At 36.9% G+C, this 17,727-nt stretch overlaps 1 protein-coding gene across 2 annotated transcripts in view; it reads right to left on the bottom strand.

Moving 5' to 3' along the window:
- The window catches only part of Dmxl1 (Dmx like 1), a 152,745-nt gene that overhangs the window by 111,457 nt on the left and 23,561 nt on the right, over positions 1-17,727 (bottom strand). The window contains exons 6-10 of one of the 2 annotated variants that reach the window (XM_028777140.1): positions 17,619-17,685; positions 15,403-15,581; positions 11,422-11,611; positions 9,545-9,713; positions 65-277 (exon numbers count right to left, since the gene is read on the bottom strand). In XM_028777140.1, coding sequence (XP_028632973.1) covers positions 65-277; positions 9,545-9,713; positions 11,422-11,611; positions 15,403-15,581; positions 17,619-17,685 — 818 coding nt within the window. Of the gene's footprint in view, positions 1-64; positions 278-9,544; positions 9,714-11,421; positions 11,612-15,402; positions 15,582-17,618; positions 17,686-17,727 lie in introns of those variants that run through there. The other variant, XM_028777141.1, reaches the window with a different exon arrangement.

Genomic DNA, 17,727 nt, shown 5'->3' with positions numbered 1-17,727 from the left:
TATCCTCATAAAACTACTTATTTTGGACTGTAAATTTAAAATTTCACCCTTCTTAAATCTTTACCTTCATCAGATTTTATGTCTGCCTGAATAGAGTCTTCTACACTGGCCTCAGATGAGGGCTGTTCAAAACTTTTTCTAAGTTGCTGTAAGAAGACTTCCATGGACAAAGTAAAATGTAACTCTTTATTGTTCAACCAGTGTACCACAAAAGGTCCAGACTTCTCTTCATTTTCACTTAAACTCAATGATGTAATAGATGGAAGAAGTGGGATATCTAAAGAAAACCAAATGACAAAATTCAAATTTTGAACGTCTATAACATAGAACACAAAATTTCTATTTTTACTATTGACATTATACTTATCTTTTGTTTGAGAAAAAATTATCTAGTTTTAAATTCAACTTAAAAGTTATTTTACAACCAGGAATTGGAAACAGCCTAGATGTCTATCAACTGATAAATGCATAACAAAAATGTGGTACATTTATACAATGGAATATTATTCAGCTGTTTAATAAAATAAATTTTCAGGTAAATGGAAGAAGCCAGAAAAATATGCTGAGTGAGGTAATCCAGGAACCAAAGGGTAAGCATTCAATTATATACACTGAAGTATAAATCCAATCAGTTGCTACAAAGATAGTCCATAAAAGAGTTAAAGAAAATTCAAGTCTATCATGTTAATGAAATCTGAATCATGTTGCTGTCAATAGAACTATAAAGGCTACAATGGGCCTAAAGAATTCAAACAATATTCTCCAAATTAAGTTTTTTTCCATGATAAAAGATTTTTTAAAATCAATAGAATTATCTGTTTGATTTATCTATCATTGAGACAAAAGTAGAAACAATACTAGAAAAGATAAATTGTAACAGAAAGAACTTTTCCCTTGATTCTACTATCAGAGGCAAGTTCTAATGAATCCAATCCAAGAGGTTCTATTTATACATATACAGTAACAATTATATTGATTATTTATTTACCTATTCTACATCCGATTACAGACTTTGAGAGCAGGATGACAGCTATTTAAAGTATCACTTTCCCTCCATTTCCTAACACTATCTTTAATTTCTACACTGGTATAGAGTAAGCAACTAACTAAAAGCCCCAAACAGCTGAATTGCCAATTTCATTGATCCAGGGTAAAGCTGGGGACTGAAATGGCACTTCTCCAAGAAGTTATGGTAAAAGTTTTCTCATCTTTGACTTACACAAATTCGAATGAGATTATATTGCCGATAACTGACAATAGGCATTACAACAACTGTTAAGTATATAAGAGAAGAAATTCTGCTGGCTTTTAGCAAAGTATTCTAACTAGAGAAAACTCAGCCTTTTGTACATCAATACCCGACCCAAGGAACATAATGTTATTTTTGTAACAAACTTTCATGGAGAAGATATAAGAACTAGAAATGAGATTCACCAATATTTTGCCTTGACATGTTATATGATTTTGTCTTAATTACTGTTCTATTGCTATTAAGAGACATCATGACAAGGCAACTTTTATAAAAGAAGCATTTAACTGGGGCTGGCTTATAGTTTCAGAGGTTAGTGCACTATTACTATGGCAGGGAGCATGGTGGCATACAGGTGCTGGAGAAGAAGCTGAGAGTTCTACATTCTGTTCTGTAGGCAGAGAGCTAGCCTAGCATGGGCTTTTCAAACCTCAAAGCCCAAGCCCAGTGAAACACTTCCTTCAACAGGGACACTCCTAATCCATCTAATCTTTCAAATAGTGCCACTCCTTAGTGACTAGGCATTCAAATATGAGACTGTGGTAGCCATTCTTATTTAAACCACCACAGTTTTCCCAGGTGATCTGTAACTTAAAGAAAGTTTTAGTTCTCCTTATTGGAAGCTTGTCAAGGAGATGCCACACTCAAACTCAGGGCTTTTCTCTCAATAATCTCTTAGGCTTTTTTCTTTAAAGTGAGAATTTGGGCTTTCTTTTTAATTTAATTTTTAAAATCAAATCGTAATTTTTACTTATTCACACAGGGGTTATAAACACAAAAAGGCAGGCCGTGGGGAAGGGGATGACACCGGAGCGTGGGTGTTCAGGGGGAGTACAGTTATCTTTCAGAACGGGGTATCGGATGGGTGAAGGTTCAGGGGACAGGTCACTATGACTCCGCCTATGATTCACTTGTCCTTATCTAAGTTGGTAATATCCTCCAAGGCTACCTATTTACAAGGTCTATGACTACTCAGGCTGGTAAATTTCCACAAAAGCTGCCTGTTTACAATAGCTTATAGCCATCTGTTTCAATGTTGTTCCATAGAGACCCAAGACTTGGTGTTAGTATACATGTATGACAGGCCTATTGCTGATTTTAAGCCTATGACTGATTTTAGGTCTTCAGTGTATAAGCAGGGATGTCCCTGACATCTCCTCCCGTCTCTAACTGGGGTGCTGCAAATCAAAGCAAGGGCCTCATTCATGCTAGAAAATCACATTACCACCAAGCTACACTGCAACCTAATACTGCCCTTGACTCAACAGGGGCTTTCAAAAATATGCCACTGACTTTATAGGTAACTGGTTTATAAGCAATGCCAATATTATGTATTTGATAAAGGTGATTTTTCCCAAAACTAAATAACTTTATAGTAAAGATGATTTGATATTCTGATATATTTTTCTTGGTTCATAGATACTTTTACAATTAAGATTACAGTCAACCAAATAAAACTATTTCTATGCTTTGACTTAGCAGGGCTCACTCTGGTAGACAGAATTCTATTCAAGTAATTAACTGATAATTCCATTGTTATATTTCCTTGAAAATAGAATGCTGCAATTTCAGCTCCATGGAAATATGTTCTGCTTAATTGATGCTTAAGAATATCTATAATATCAAGGCCAGCCTTGGCTATATAACGAGACTCTGTCTCAAAAGAGGGAAGGGTGAGGGAGAGTAAAGAAAAAAGATAGGACTTCCCTTCCGCCCCTGCCTGGTCCTTTGGGCTGGGGCAGACACAGAGTTGGTCTGCTCCTGTGGAGATACTGAATCCTGAGCCATCCTAGAGGAGCCACTGCACTCTGAGCAGCCGGTAAGAACTCCATCTCACTCCATAAGCCCCAGAGTTACATCTGGGAGTCAGGGACATTCAGGACCTACCAGCTACCCAAACCCCACCCCTCTGGAATTCCACTTCCCTTCCACCCCTGCCTGGTCCTTTGGGCTGGGGCAGACACAGAGTTGGTCTGCTCCTGTGAAGATACTGAATCCTCAGCCATCCTAGAGGAGCCACTGCACTCAGAGCAGCTGAGGAGCCACTGCACTCAGAGCAGCAGACACCGAGGTGGTTTGCACTTGGGAGACATCATATCCTGAGCCATCCTAGAGGAACCACTGCACCCAGAGCAGAAGGATTTCCAGATCCAAGAGGTGGCCTGAGTCCCAGGAGTTCTTCCACCCAGGAGATTAGGATCATAAGACCACAGAGACATCTGGACTCTGAGGAGCTCTGCCACAAGCGAGAAAACTGGAAATACAGACTCCAGTCTTACACAGTGAGGGCAGGTAACACTAAAGTTAACCAGATGGCGAAAGGCAAATGCAAGAACATAAGCAAAAGAAACCAAAGTTTCTTGGCATCAACAGTACCCAGTTCTCCCAATATAGCAAGCCCTGGACAGCCCATCACACCAGAAAAGCAGGATATAGAATTAAAATGACTTCTCATGATGATAGAGGATTATAAGAAGGACCTAAGTAACTCCCTTAAAGAAATACAGGAGAGTACAAGTAAACAGGTAGAAGCCCTTAATGAGGAATCACAGAAATCCCTTAAAGAAATGCAAGAAAACACAAAGAAAGAATTAAACAAAAAAATTCAGGATCTGAAAATGGAAACAGAAATAATAAAGAAAGCTCAAAGGGAGACAACCATAAAGACAGAAAACCTAAGAAAGAGATCAGGAGTCACAGACGCAAGCATCACCAACCGAATACAAGAGATAGAAGAGAGAATCTCAAATGCAGAAGATACTATGGAAAACATTGACACAGTTGTCAAAGAAAATGCAAAATGCAAAAGACTCCTAACTCAAAACATCCAGGAAATCCAGGACACAATGAGAAGACCAAACCTAAGGATAATAGGTATAGCTGAGAATGAAGATTCCCAACTTAAAGGACCAGTAAATATCTTCAACAAAATTATTGAGGAAAACTTCCCCTAACCAAAAGAACAAGATGCCCATGAACATACAAGAAGCCTACAGAACACCAAATAGACTAGACCAGAAAAGAAATACCTCCCGTCACATAGTAATCAAAACATCAGATGCACAAAACAAAGAATAAATACTAAAAGCAGTAAGGGAAAAAGGTCAAGTAACATACAAAGGCAGACCTATAAGAATTACACCAGACTTCTCACCAGAGACTATAAAAGCCAGAAGAGCCTGGACTGACATCATACAGACCCTAAGAGAACACAATTGCCACCCCAGACTACTATACCCAGCAAAACCCTCCATCACTATACATGGTGAAACCAAGATATTCCATGACAAAACCAAATTTGCACAATATCTTTCCACAAACCCAGCACTTAAAAGGATAATTGATGGAAAACAACAACACAAGGAGGGAAACTACAACCTAGAAAAAGCAAGGAAGTAATCTTCAAACAACCCCAAAAGAAGATTCTACCTCTAATAACAAAAATAAAAGGAAGCCACAATCATTTTTCCTTAATATCTCTTAACATCAATGGTCTCAATTCCCCAATAAAAAGACGCAGACTATCAGACTAGATACACAAATAGGACCCAGAATTTTGCTGCAAACAAGAAACGTACCTCAGTAACAAAGACAGACACTACCTCAGAATAAAAGGGTGGAAAACAATTTTCCAAGCCAATGGTCCCAAGAAACAAGATGGAGTAGCCATTCTAATATCAAATAAAATCGACTTTCAACCAAAAGTAATCAAAAAATATAAGAAAGGACACTTCATACTCATCAAAGGAAAAATCTATCAAGGAGAACTCTCAATTCTGAACATCTATGCTCCAAATGCAAGGGCACCTACACACATAAAAGAAACTTTACTAAAGCTCAAAACACACATTATACCTCACACAATAATAGTGGGGGATTTCAACACCCCACTCTCAGCAATGGACAGATCACGGAAACAGAAACTAAACCGAGACACTTTGACATTAACAGAAGTTATGAACCAAATGGACTTAACAGACATCTATAGAACATTTCATCCTAAAACAAAAGAATGTACCTTTTTCTCAGCACCTCATGGTACCTTCTCCAAAAAAGACCATATAATTGGTCACAAAACAGGCCTCTACAGATACAAAAAGATTGAAATAATCCCTTGCATCTTATCAGATCACCACGGACTAAGACTGGTCTTTAATAATGACAAAAACAATGGAAAACCCACATGCACATGGAAACTGAACAACTCTGTACTCAATGATGACTTGGTAAAGGAAGAAATAAAGAAAGAAATTAAAGACTTTTTAGAATTCAATGAAAATGAGGACACATCATACCAAAACTTGTGGGACTCCAGGAAGACAGTGCTAAGAGGAAAGCTCATAGCTCTAAGTGCCTACAAAAAGAAACTGGAGAGAGCACACACTAACAACTTGACTGCACAACTAAAAACTCTAGAACAAAAAGAAGCAAATACACCCAGGAGGAGTAGAAGGCAGGAAATAATCAAACTCAGGGTTGAAATCAACCAAGTAGAAACAGAAAGAACAATACAAAATATCAACAAAACCAGGAGCTGGTTCTTTGAGAAAATCAACAAGATAGATAAACCCTTAGCCAGATTAACCAGAGGGCACAGAGACAGTACCCAAATTAATAAAATCAGAACTGAAAAGGGAGACATAACAACAGAAACTGAAGAAATTTAAAAAATCATCAGATTCTACTACAAAGGCCTATACTCAACAAAACTGGAAAACCTAGATGAAATGGACAACTTCCTAGACAGATACCAGGTACCAAAGTTAAATCAGGATCAGATAAACCATCTAAAGAGTCCCATAACCCCTAAGGAAATAGCAGCAGTCATTAAAAGTCTCCCCACCAAAAAAAGGCCAGGACCAGTTGGCTTTAGTGCTGAATTCTATCAGACCTTCAAGGAAGACCTAATACCAATTCTCTTCAAACTATTCCACAAAATAGAAACAGAAGGAACACTACCCAATTTGTTCTATGAAGCTACAATTACACTCATACCCAAACCCCACAAAGACCCGACAAAGAAAGAGAACTTCAGACCAATCTCCCTTATGAACATTGATGCAAAAACACTCAATAAAATTCTAGTAAACCGAATCCAAGAACACATCAAAACAATCATCCATCATGATCAAGTAGGTTTTATCCCAGGAATGCAGGGATGGTTCAATATTCGGAAATCCATCAATGTAATCATCTATATAAACAAACTCAAAGGAAAAAACCACATGGTCATCTCACTAGATGCTGAGAAAGCATTTGACAAAATTCAACATCCCTTCATGATAAAAGTCTTGGAAAGATCAGGAATTCAAGGCCCCTACCTAAACATAGTAAAAGCAATTTACAGCAAACCAGTAGCCAACATCAAACTAAATGGAGAGAAACTTGAAGCAATCCCACTAAGATCAGGGACTAGACAAGGCTGCCCACTCTCCCCCTACTTATTCAATATAGTACTGGAAGTCCTAGCCAGAGCAATTAGACAACAAAAAGAAGTCAAAGGGATACAAATAGGAAAGGAAGAAGTCGAAATATCACTATTTGCAGATGATATGATAGTATACTTAAGTGACCCCCAAACTTCCACCAGAGAACTCCTAAACCTGATAAACAACTTCAGCAAAGTGGCTGGTTATAAAATCAACTCAAACAAATCAGTAGCCTTCCTCTACATGAAAGATAAACAGACTGAAAAAGAAATTAGGGAAATGACACCCTTCACAATAGTCGCAAATAATATAAAATACCTTGGTGTGAATCTAACCAAGCAAGTGAAAGACCTGTATGACAAGAACTTCAAGTCCCTGATGAAAGAAATCGAAGAAGATCTCAGAAGATGGAAAGATCTCCCATGCTCATGGATTGGCAGGATTAATATAATAAAAATGGCCATCTTGCCAAAGGCAATCTACAGATTCAATGCAATTCCCATTAAAATCCCAACTCAATTCTTCACAGAGTTAGAAAAGGAAATTCTCAAATTCATATGGAATAACAAAAAACCCAAGATAGCGAAAACTATTCTCAACAATAAAAGAACTTCTGGAGGAATCACCATCCCTGACCTCAAGCTGTACTACAGAGCAATAGTGATAAAAACTACCTGGTATTGGTACAGAGACAGGCAGGAAGATCAATGGAATAGAATTGAAGACCCAGAAATGAACCCACACACCTATGGCCACTTGATCTTTGACAAAGGAGATAAAACTGTCCAGTGGGAAAAGGACAGCACTTTCAACAAATGATGCTGGTTCAACTGGAGGACAACATGTAGAAGAATGAAAATTGATCCATTCTTATCTCCTTGTACAAAGCTCAAGTCTAAGTGGATAAAAGACCTCCACATAAAACCAGATACACTGAAACTAATAGAAGAGAAGAGCCTCGAATACTTGGGCACAGGGGAAAAGTTCCTGAACAGAACACCAATGGCATATGCTCTAAGAATTGACAAATGGGACTTCATAAAATTACAAAGTTTCTGTAAGGCAAAGGACACTGTCAATAGGACAAAACGACAACCAACAAATTGGGAAAAGATCTTTACCAATCCTACATCTGATAGAGGGCTAATATCCAATATATACAAAGAACTCAAGAAATTAGACTCCAGACAACCAAATAAGCCTATTAAAAAATGGGGTATAGAGCTTAACAAAGAATTTTCAACAGAGGAAACTTGAATGGCCGAGAAGCACCTAAGGAAATGTTCAGTATCCTTAGTCGTCAGGGAAATGCAAATCAAAACAACCCTGAGATTCCATCTCACACCAGTCAGAATGGCTAAGATTAAAAACTCAGGTGATAGTAGATGCTGGCGAGGGTGTGGAGAAAGAAGAACACTCCTCCATTGTTGGTGGGACTGCAAGATGGTGCAACCACTTTGGAAATCAGTCTGGCGGTTCCTCAGAAAATTGGACATAGCAGTACCTGAGGATCCAGCTATACCACTCCTAGGCATATACCCAGAAGATGCTCAAACATATAACAAGGACATATGCTCAACTATGTTCATAGCAGCCTTATTTATAATAGCCAGGAGCTGGAAAGAACCCAGATGTCCTTCAACTGAGGAATGGATTCAAAAAATGTGGTATATTTACACAATGGAGTATTACTCAGCTATTAAAAACAATGAATTTGAGAGTTTCCTAGGTAAATGGATGGAACTAGAAATTATCATCCTGAGTGAGGTAAGCCAATCACAAAAGAACACACATGGTATTCACTCACTGATTATTGGATATTAGCCCAGAACCTTGAAATGTCCAAGATTCAACTCACCGGCCACATGAAGCTCATGAAGAAGGAAGACCAAGTGGGGGTGATTCGGTCCTTCTTAGAAGGAGCAACAAAATTCTCAAGGGAGCAAATATGAAGACAAAGTGAGGGACAGAAACTGAAGGAGGGGCCGTCTGAAGAACATTCCACCTGAGTATCCATCCCATGTGCAGTCACCAAAGATAGATGCTGATGTGGAAGTCAGGAAGTGCATGCTGATAAGAGCCTGATATGGATGTCTCCTCAGAGGTCTGCAAGAGTCTGACATACTCAGAGGCAGATGCTCACAACTAGCCATTGAACTGATCACGGAGTTCCCAATGGAGGAGTTAGAGTGAAGACCATTGGAGCTGAAAGGGTTTGTGGCCCCATGAGGAGAGCAACAATACCAACCAACCACAGCTCCCAGGGTCTAAACCACCAGCCTGGGAGCACTTAGGGAGGGATCCATGGCTTCAGCTATATATGTAAGAGTGGAGGGCCCTGCTGGGCATAGGTGGAAGAAGAGATCCTTGACCTCATGAAGGCTGGACGCCCCAGGGGGTGGGAATTTGAGGGTGGGTAGGTGGGAGTGGGGGCGTAGGTAGGGGTTACATCCACAGAGAAGAAGGAGGAGGGGTTAGGGGATAGGGGGTTCCTGGGTGGGTGGGAGATGGGGTAAGGGGACAACATATGAAATGTAAATAAAACATCCAATAAAAAAAAAAAAGAAAAGAGAAAAGATAGGAAAAGAGAAGGAGGGACTATATTCTGCAAGATATTAAAAAAATACCTGTTTTTTTGTTCTAGAGAAAGAGACTAGATTGTAAAGGTCAAAGGAGTCATTTATTTCCACCTTCCATAAATGTGGTATTAATTACGCATTACCTTTAAAAAAAAAAACCACACACACTTTTAGATACTACTTTAAATGGATCATCTGTGGCCCCTGTTTTTATACTCATAGAAAATATTTACTGAAGTGATAAGTACTTAATTCACAGGTATCCAGATGGTGTGGTAGTTAATTACCTGTGGCTGGGTTGATGCTGGCTGCAATATGAAAGTGACACAGTGCATTGGCATGCAGAGGCGTGTTCCTGTGGACATGGTGAGGATCCTGCTGATGTGGCAGATAGCCAGTATGTGCTACAAGAGCAAGTGATCTACTCCGACCTCTACGGAAAGGTCTCAGATTTACCTGTATAAATAAAAACAAAGTAAAAGGACTGCTACAGTATGATTTTCAGAATGAATAAAAATGCTATTTTATGTAATTATATGTGTAAAAAACAAAAAAAAACTCTCCATTTTTTTGTATATCAAATTTGAATCTTGAAGAGTCAGAATCTGGCCTACTCTTTTCACATTTGCTTTTCAACATCTAAAATCAATTTCCAGAACTTAAAAGTAAAGTAAACAAAAAAATCAAAATAAACAATCAAAAACTTGAAAAAAAATCAATGAAATGGACATAGTAGTGGACACTTGAATCTTAGTACCTGGGAGAAAGGCAGGAAGACTTCTGACTGAGTTCTAAGCTAGCCTGGTCTATACAATGAGGTAGCCAATTCTAAATAATGAAGCCTTTTCTCTAAAAATAAAACAAAATACCAACCAAGATCTGTATGCTTGTTGTCTTTGCCCACAACTTTCTCCCTGTAATTATGAATGATATTGCCATGATATACCAAGTTATCCAATTTTTTTAAAAGCATCATTTTTCAGAGATCATTGTATCTGACCTCATATGGCATCCAATTTAAACATTGCTATTTTAATATTTCATAGCATGAAATAATTCATATAGAACCTAATTAAGGTTATCAAGCTAGTAAGAATCAGAATAGAACATAGATTCCTAGTCTAACACTTTTTGTTATATGATTAATATACAAAGCTACTGTATATGCCACACATCTTGATTATACTCTGAGCCATCAACTCTATGACTTCCAGTCCAGCCTGCTCTACATAATGAGTTCCAGGACAGCTAGAGCTACATAGTGAGACCCTGTTCAAACACAAAAAGAGAAAAAGAAAAGTTGTTCTATACTACACAAGTTTAAAGACAAATCCTTTTTAAGCCACTTCATGTCTTATTACGAAAAGAATAAGAAGTCAGTGTGGGGATGCATGCCTATAAACCTAGCACTTAGGAGGCAGAGGATCCTGAGAGGATCCTGCAGAGGCAGAACCAGGAGGATCTCCGAGTTTAAGCTAACCTGGTCTACAGAGAGAGTTCCAGGATAGCCAAGGCTACACAGAGAAGCCTCGTCTACAAAACAAACAAAAAGTAAAACAAAAAAGAAAAAGAAAGGAAATATTGAGTCACTATTTCTATTCTATTTTCAATCAGAAATGGTTTTTCACACTTGTAATCCCAGAACACAAGAGACATAGACAGGATGATTGGCATGAGACTGAGATCAGCCTGGAGCTACAATGTAAGACTTTGTTTAAAAAGAGCAAAATTTGTTCAATTAGCCCAAACATCAAAAATTAAGTTTTACCATCAATGTTTATAAAATAAAGATGTGTTTTGGTGGGTCTAAAGATAACAAATGGTACTGTAGAATATAAAAAACAAATCTATATTATGCCCCAAGAGAAAATATATTTTTATAGTCAAATCTTTGAATTCTCAGATTTTACATTTGCCAATTCAATTATTACCATCATTTTGTAACTGGTTAAGCTAATATTAATCTCATAATTAAAGAAAGCTTATAAGTTACAAAAATTACTTAAATGTATTTTCTTTAGTTACATAAATGGAACATTTCTGAAATTGTCTTCCTAAGATATACTACTTCTTATTTTATTGTGTAGCCAAAAAGGAAAAAAATACACTGTATACAAAGGTTTTAAAATCTGTAGGAAACACATAATATAATTAAAACACTTACTTCTAGAGCACTTTGAACTCGGTCTTTACTGGAAGCATTTCTCTTGAAATTATTTGTTAAACTAATTGGTTCACACCAGTGGTTGCAGTCATTTCCATACAGCAAGCAATCATTTGGTAAAAATGTTTCTACCCAAAGACGACATACATTATCTTTACAGCAAGTCAATAGTACATTACATACAGAAGCCCTGAAGAATAAAAATATTTTAGAGATAATACTAATATATATAACACATCATAAACATTCTGCAGTGTTTCTATACATATTTAAGCATATAACTAATATTAAAAAGAGAGCCAAAGAGATGTTTAGGAGTCAGATGGCCACTCCTCTTGAAGACCAGGGTTTGATTCCCAGTCCTTTTAGCTCCAGTTCCAGGGAACTCAATGCCCTCTTCTGGTCTCCAAGGGCACTATAGAGACATACATGAAAATAAAACTACCATACATATAAAAACTTTAAAAAAAGTGAAAAGAACATGTATATATTGATGTCACAACAGAAAATGTTTATCAACTTTTTCTTCTGTCTAGAAGAAAATCATTTTTGTTACAATAATCTTAAAGATTTTTTATTACATCTAAAGATTTAGCAATGACTTGGATCAGGCCATAATTCCTCAGTTGATAAATACAAAGTTCCTAATAAAACTTCTCTATTCAGTGAATGACCATTATTTTTAACTATTTCTTAATGTTCAAGTTCTACTTTCTGCAAAGTCATTAAGAAACTGACATAAGCATATAGAATACTTATTGTCTCCTAGCCTACCTAGGCCCAAAGCAGTGATGTTCAAGAGAATTCATGACAGACTTGAATAAACTACATCCATCCTTAGCAATTCTGGACTTTCAGTTATTTCCTTTTATGACATCCTCAAAATAAAAAGTATATACAGCTATTACCAACAAAGAAATCTTCTATCAGGTAATTTAGTAAATGATACAAAGAAAGGAAAGAAGGAGGGAAATAGGAGGAATGGATGGAAGGAGGGAGAGAGGGAGGGCAGTAAAACCAAATCAGAAAGGAGAAAAGCTAAGAGCAATGAAATAAAATATTCTACAGCAACCACCTTATTCATCTCTATGTGATTAAAAAGAACCAGCACCAAAAAAAAAAAGAGCAACATCAATGTTTTGCCTTGATTATACTGTCAACTTCCTCTTCCCCTTGCATTCTCTCACGTCTACCGTCTAGCTCTCTCATCCACATTTCTGTCTATTCCTTTGTATTCCTCTTCTCTATTCTTCTGTATTCCCTCCTTTCTCTGCCCTCTGACACCACCCTCTACTCTCAGCCTCTCTGGGCCATGTTTTGTTTTCATCTCCCCTCCATCTGCCCCTCACCATCCCTTCTGCAATGCCCTCTTTTGATTTCTTCCTGAACCTCTTGGTTCTCACTCCTCATCACTGTAACACTCATCCATTCTTTGCATTTCCCCTTCCTTTCTTCTATCCCTTGCCTATACTTATTTCCTCCCTCTAATGTATTCACATATATACAGACCATAGCAAGAAGATTAAAACTAAGCAAATTTAATAAGAAAATAAATCAAAATACAATACCAAAAGTTCATATTCTCAATGACTAACTAGCAGAATAGAAACACTTAAAAAGGAAGAGTAGCAGGCAGTAACTAAAGGGTTGACTAGTTAGCAATCAGATGAAACAAAATTTAAGAGAAAGAAAACAAGTCAAAAGAGGTGCCAACTCAAAAGCAACAGAGTGCAAAAATCTTATTACATGTATATAGCTTCAAGTGACTCCTCAGGATATCTATAGTGAAAAGCTGGCAGGTAACATACAAAGAGTATAGAGAGACTGCATTTCTTTGTCAGTGTCTCCCTTGCTCCCTTCTTAGTTAAAATGTCCTTTAAGTACTTCCTAACAATAGAATGGGGCACCCCTTCCTCATTTCTTCTACAGTGTTTATTATTCCCTCAATGTCTATCACAGTGTTTCTCAACCTTCCTAATGTTGCAACCCTTTAATACAATTTCTCACGTTGTACTGAACCCAACCATAAAAATTATTTTCATTGCTACTTCATAACTGCAATTCTGAAAATTCTGAAACTATTATGAATCATAATATAAATATCTGTGTTTTCTGATGGTCTTAGGCAACCCCTGTAGAAGAGTCCTTTGCTCCTCCTCCACATAGGGGGTCATAACCCACAGGTTGAGAACTACTAGTTTATCATATTGATACAGAGTACACACAGCATACAAAACAACAAACAATAGATTTAACCTTACGGAAAGCAACTCTGATTGATTACACAGTTCCAACATTTGTCCTATACTGATGAAACAACAAGTTAAGATAGTTTTGCAACTTGTTATCTTCAACCAACTTTTGGAAGTTCCTGCAGGATATCACCAAACCTTCTTACCTGACCTATATTCATCACTTTTTAAATAGTAAAGAATATGCTTACTACACAAACATGTCTACTGTTCATTCTCAATTCAACAGACTCTCTGCATTCAACTTTTTTTTAAAGATAAAGTTTCAGGTATCCCAGGCTGACCACAAATATACTCTACAGCAAGAATGACTTTGAGCCTGTGATCCTACTGCCTGCTTCTACTTCTTAAGAGTATATGTATCTTAAGTTTGATCTTCAAAGGCACATTAGAGAGAGAGAGAAAGAGAGAGAGAGACAGAGAGAGAGAAAGGGAGAGAGAGAGAGAGAGAGAGAGAGAGAGAATATAACTTAATAAAATGGCCCAAAGGTAAAAGAGTAACTACTGCTTCATTGTTATTTGCAGGAACCCCTAAATGTCCCAGTTTTAGGAGCTTGCCATCTGCTTCCGTCTTCACAGCTTCATCAAAACTTAAGTAAGCTAAATCATTCCACAAATTTCAGTAATGCATAAGACTGTTTAGTATTTCAATGGCAATGAATATATTCATTTATTATATATCAGAAGAAATTCGTTTCTATAAAATAGTACTCTTCAAATAGGTTTAAAAGAAAAATTTGTGATGATCAAATTTATAACTTTTAAAAGAAGAATTAACATATAAAATGAGATCATTTTATTCAAAACACATTTTAAAGCATGTAGGCAAGAGAACTAGAACTTAAGTGAATCTGAGATATAGTTCCTTCAGCTGGCAATACTGATTACTCAGATCATTCTCTCTTAGCTTGAAGACTCTGCCACAAAATAAGAACAGAAAAGTACTTTTCCTAGTTTCTCTTCTATACTAAACTTGGAAGGAGGGCTAGGATTAGGACAATCATCCTGTTGGTCCAAAGGAACAAAATAAAATCAGCAAATGATGTGGGTACTTTACCACAGTCCTACATGAACATCTCAAATACTGAAACTCAACAGAACCGAAAATGTGAGATACACAAGCAAATCTGCACTGCTTTGTAGTACAAGACAGATTTGTAGATATACTTACTAAATCTATGTAACTTCCCGAACGAAGACATAAAAATTCTATGTTATGTAAGTTTTTCAAGGACTACAGAAAAGAAAAAATACTAAGAGACACATATTTTGGAGCTCGTATGAGTTAAACTGAGCTTCTAAACTAATACCCAAATCAAGGCAAGATAATTTAAAGAATTAACTCTATTTTCCTCAAAGATGTTTGATGGTTGGTTGGTTGGTTGGTTTTAAAAAAGGATACCAGAGGATTGAACTGCAAGTACAAATGAGGATGGTAACTGTCAAAAACAAGAGTCAAACAGCAATCTGTATAAGATATACAATGAAACATGAAACAAAGAAAAGAAAAATATGTAGAACTGCATGACAGAGACATCTGATATGGAAATAAATTATCTTAGTCTCAAATTCACTTTGAGGCTTTTATGCTAAGCATTAACCATACTTGTCCCATATCCAGACATGTACACCCTGGCATAACCGAATGTTACCCTAATCTTCAAACATTCAAAGTAAGAAAACCAGTTAAAGTCAGTGATGTTCTCTAATACACAGTGAAAACACTGACCTCGGCATATATTTGCTTGTTTTACGCCAGGAAAATCCATTTACAGCTCGTGGATGGGCCAGATACACAAAAGAAAAATCAATTTCTCCTTGGGATTGTTTTTCTGAATTTTTATCTGGAGAGGTAACAGCTGGTCGCCAGTTTTCTACATTATACCATACTTTTAGAAGACAGTCATCCTAAGGAGAAAAACCAAAAAGCATCCAGTGACCACATAACAACAAACATTATTCAGGAAAAATGAAATTAAGGGTTTTTTTCCTCTCTTAAGCCAAAAATTCAAGTAAGAGTGCAATACTAGATGGCACTGATGGTGCGCGCACCCCTCTAATCCTGGGAAAGGCAGAAAAAGAGCTGTCTGTGAGCTACATAGTGAGCTTCAGGCCTGCCAAGGTAACATAGTAAGACCATGTCTTAACACAGACAAATCCAAAACAAGAAAATAGACAAGAAAAAATACTACCACCAAATTATAGAGAATCCAGGTAACTGAGATAAATGGCAAGGCAGTTCATGAATTATCCATTTTTTAGAAAATATTGAAAATGAAAAGTCATTTAATAACTAATACTGTGTAATTATTTTATTTAGGGCATTTCTATAAAACCTGACAACTCCTGAACCACATGGCAAGAGAGGACGTACTCTGACCAACTGTCCTCTATATGCATGTATACAGACAAGACAGATAGATACAACCACACACCGATATGCAGACACACAGACACAAAAATATTAAAAATCAAGTACTGTATGCCCATCCTCATTTGTACTTAGCTTGGGAAATAAAGGGGAAATATACAAAGAAATTAGTATTAGGCTCCATTTTTGAATTTCAGCCAGAATATACATCTCCACCTCATTCCTTAAAAAGAAAGAAAACAATTTCAAGGCATGGTGGTGCATTCCTTTAATCTCAATACTAGGCACAGGCAGAGGTACCTCTTTAAGTTTAAGGATATTCTAGTCTACACAGTGTTTTGTAACCAAGGTTCATAGTAAGACCTTGTCTCAAACTACTAAATTAGTAAATAACTAAAGCTTTATGGGGTCTTAAGAATATCTCATACTGTTTCCAGAAGGCTTCATGCCATGAGAACAATAATTTTAGACTAGTGGTTTAGGATCTGCTTTGTATAGCAGTAATTGAAAATAAAATAATTTCAAGAAAATATGAAATGAACTGACAGTAACAAAAGTATATTCAAAGCTGGGCAGTGGTGGCACACACCTTTAATCCCAGCACTTGGGAGACAGAGGCAGGCAGATTTCTGAGTTTAAGGCCAGCCTGGTCTACAGAGTGAGTTCCAGGACAGTCAGGGCTACACAGAGAAACCCTGTCTCAAAAAACAAAAAAACAAAAACAACAAAAAAAGTCTGTTCAAAAACAAAACAAAAAAACTGGTCCCCAACTTCCCTCTAATGAGCCTTTTAAAAAGTCTTATATTTTAAACCAAGCCAGACATATATTTTAACTAAAAGGTAATAAACTAGCTTTTGCTCACTTATTATACCCTACATGCAAGGCACTTAGCCTGTCACTTCATATCCACTGCTTTTAATTAACCCTATGATTAAGGACCTCCAAAGTGGGTATTGTTATCCCCATCAGAAAAGAAAGGCCAGATGTATCAATGACTTGCCTAAGATGAAACTGGTAAATGTATATTTATACTTAGATCTGTCTCTAAATCTAGGTTGTTTCCATCTATGGTTTTTTACATTATACTTAGATGTTTTTCTATCTAATTTTTTATAGAAATTAAGAGTTTTAAGATAAGTAAATAAAGGAATAAGTAAGTTAGTGTTCATGTGGTTCAAAAATAAATTACAGGAGGCTGGAGATAGCTCAACAGTTAGAGTGTATGCTCAAAAAGCAAAAGAACCTGCGTTTGATTCTACAGGACCCATACAAAAAAGTCAGGTGCCACCCTGTAACTTGGTATTGATAAAGCAGAGACAGGAGATCTGGAGGCTTTCTGGACAGCCAATCTAAGCTACACTGACATCCAGGATCAATAAAATACTGTCTCAAAAAAAAACCTCAAAAAAACCAAGGTGGAGATTGATCATGAAAGATACTCCTTGATTTCTGGCCTTTATCCTCTTTATCCTGTGTGCACAAACCTGCACATGTAGCACGTGTGCACGTGCACACACACACACACACACATACCCCAGACACACAGTTTGACAACAATATTTTCAAAATTTACCTCTCCAGCAGTGGCAAAAAATTCTCCATCTGGTGAAAATTTCATTAGGTGGACCTGGGAAGCAGTTCTATAAATTAAAAAAGTAAGAGATAATCACCAAGGAAACTAG

This window comes from Grammomys surdaster, unplaced genomic scaffold, assembly GCF_004785775.1.
Source record: "Grammomys surdaster isolate TR1022 unplaced genomic scaffold, NIH_TR_1.0 278, whole genome shotgun sequence".
Lineage (NCBI taxonomy): Eukaryota > Metazoa > Chordata > Mammalia > Rodentia > Muridae > Grammomys > Grammomys surdaster.
This window is presented reverse-complemented; position numbering and strand designations above follow the sequence as displayed.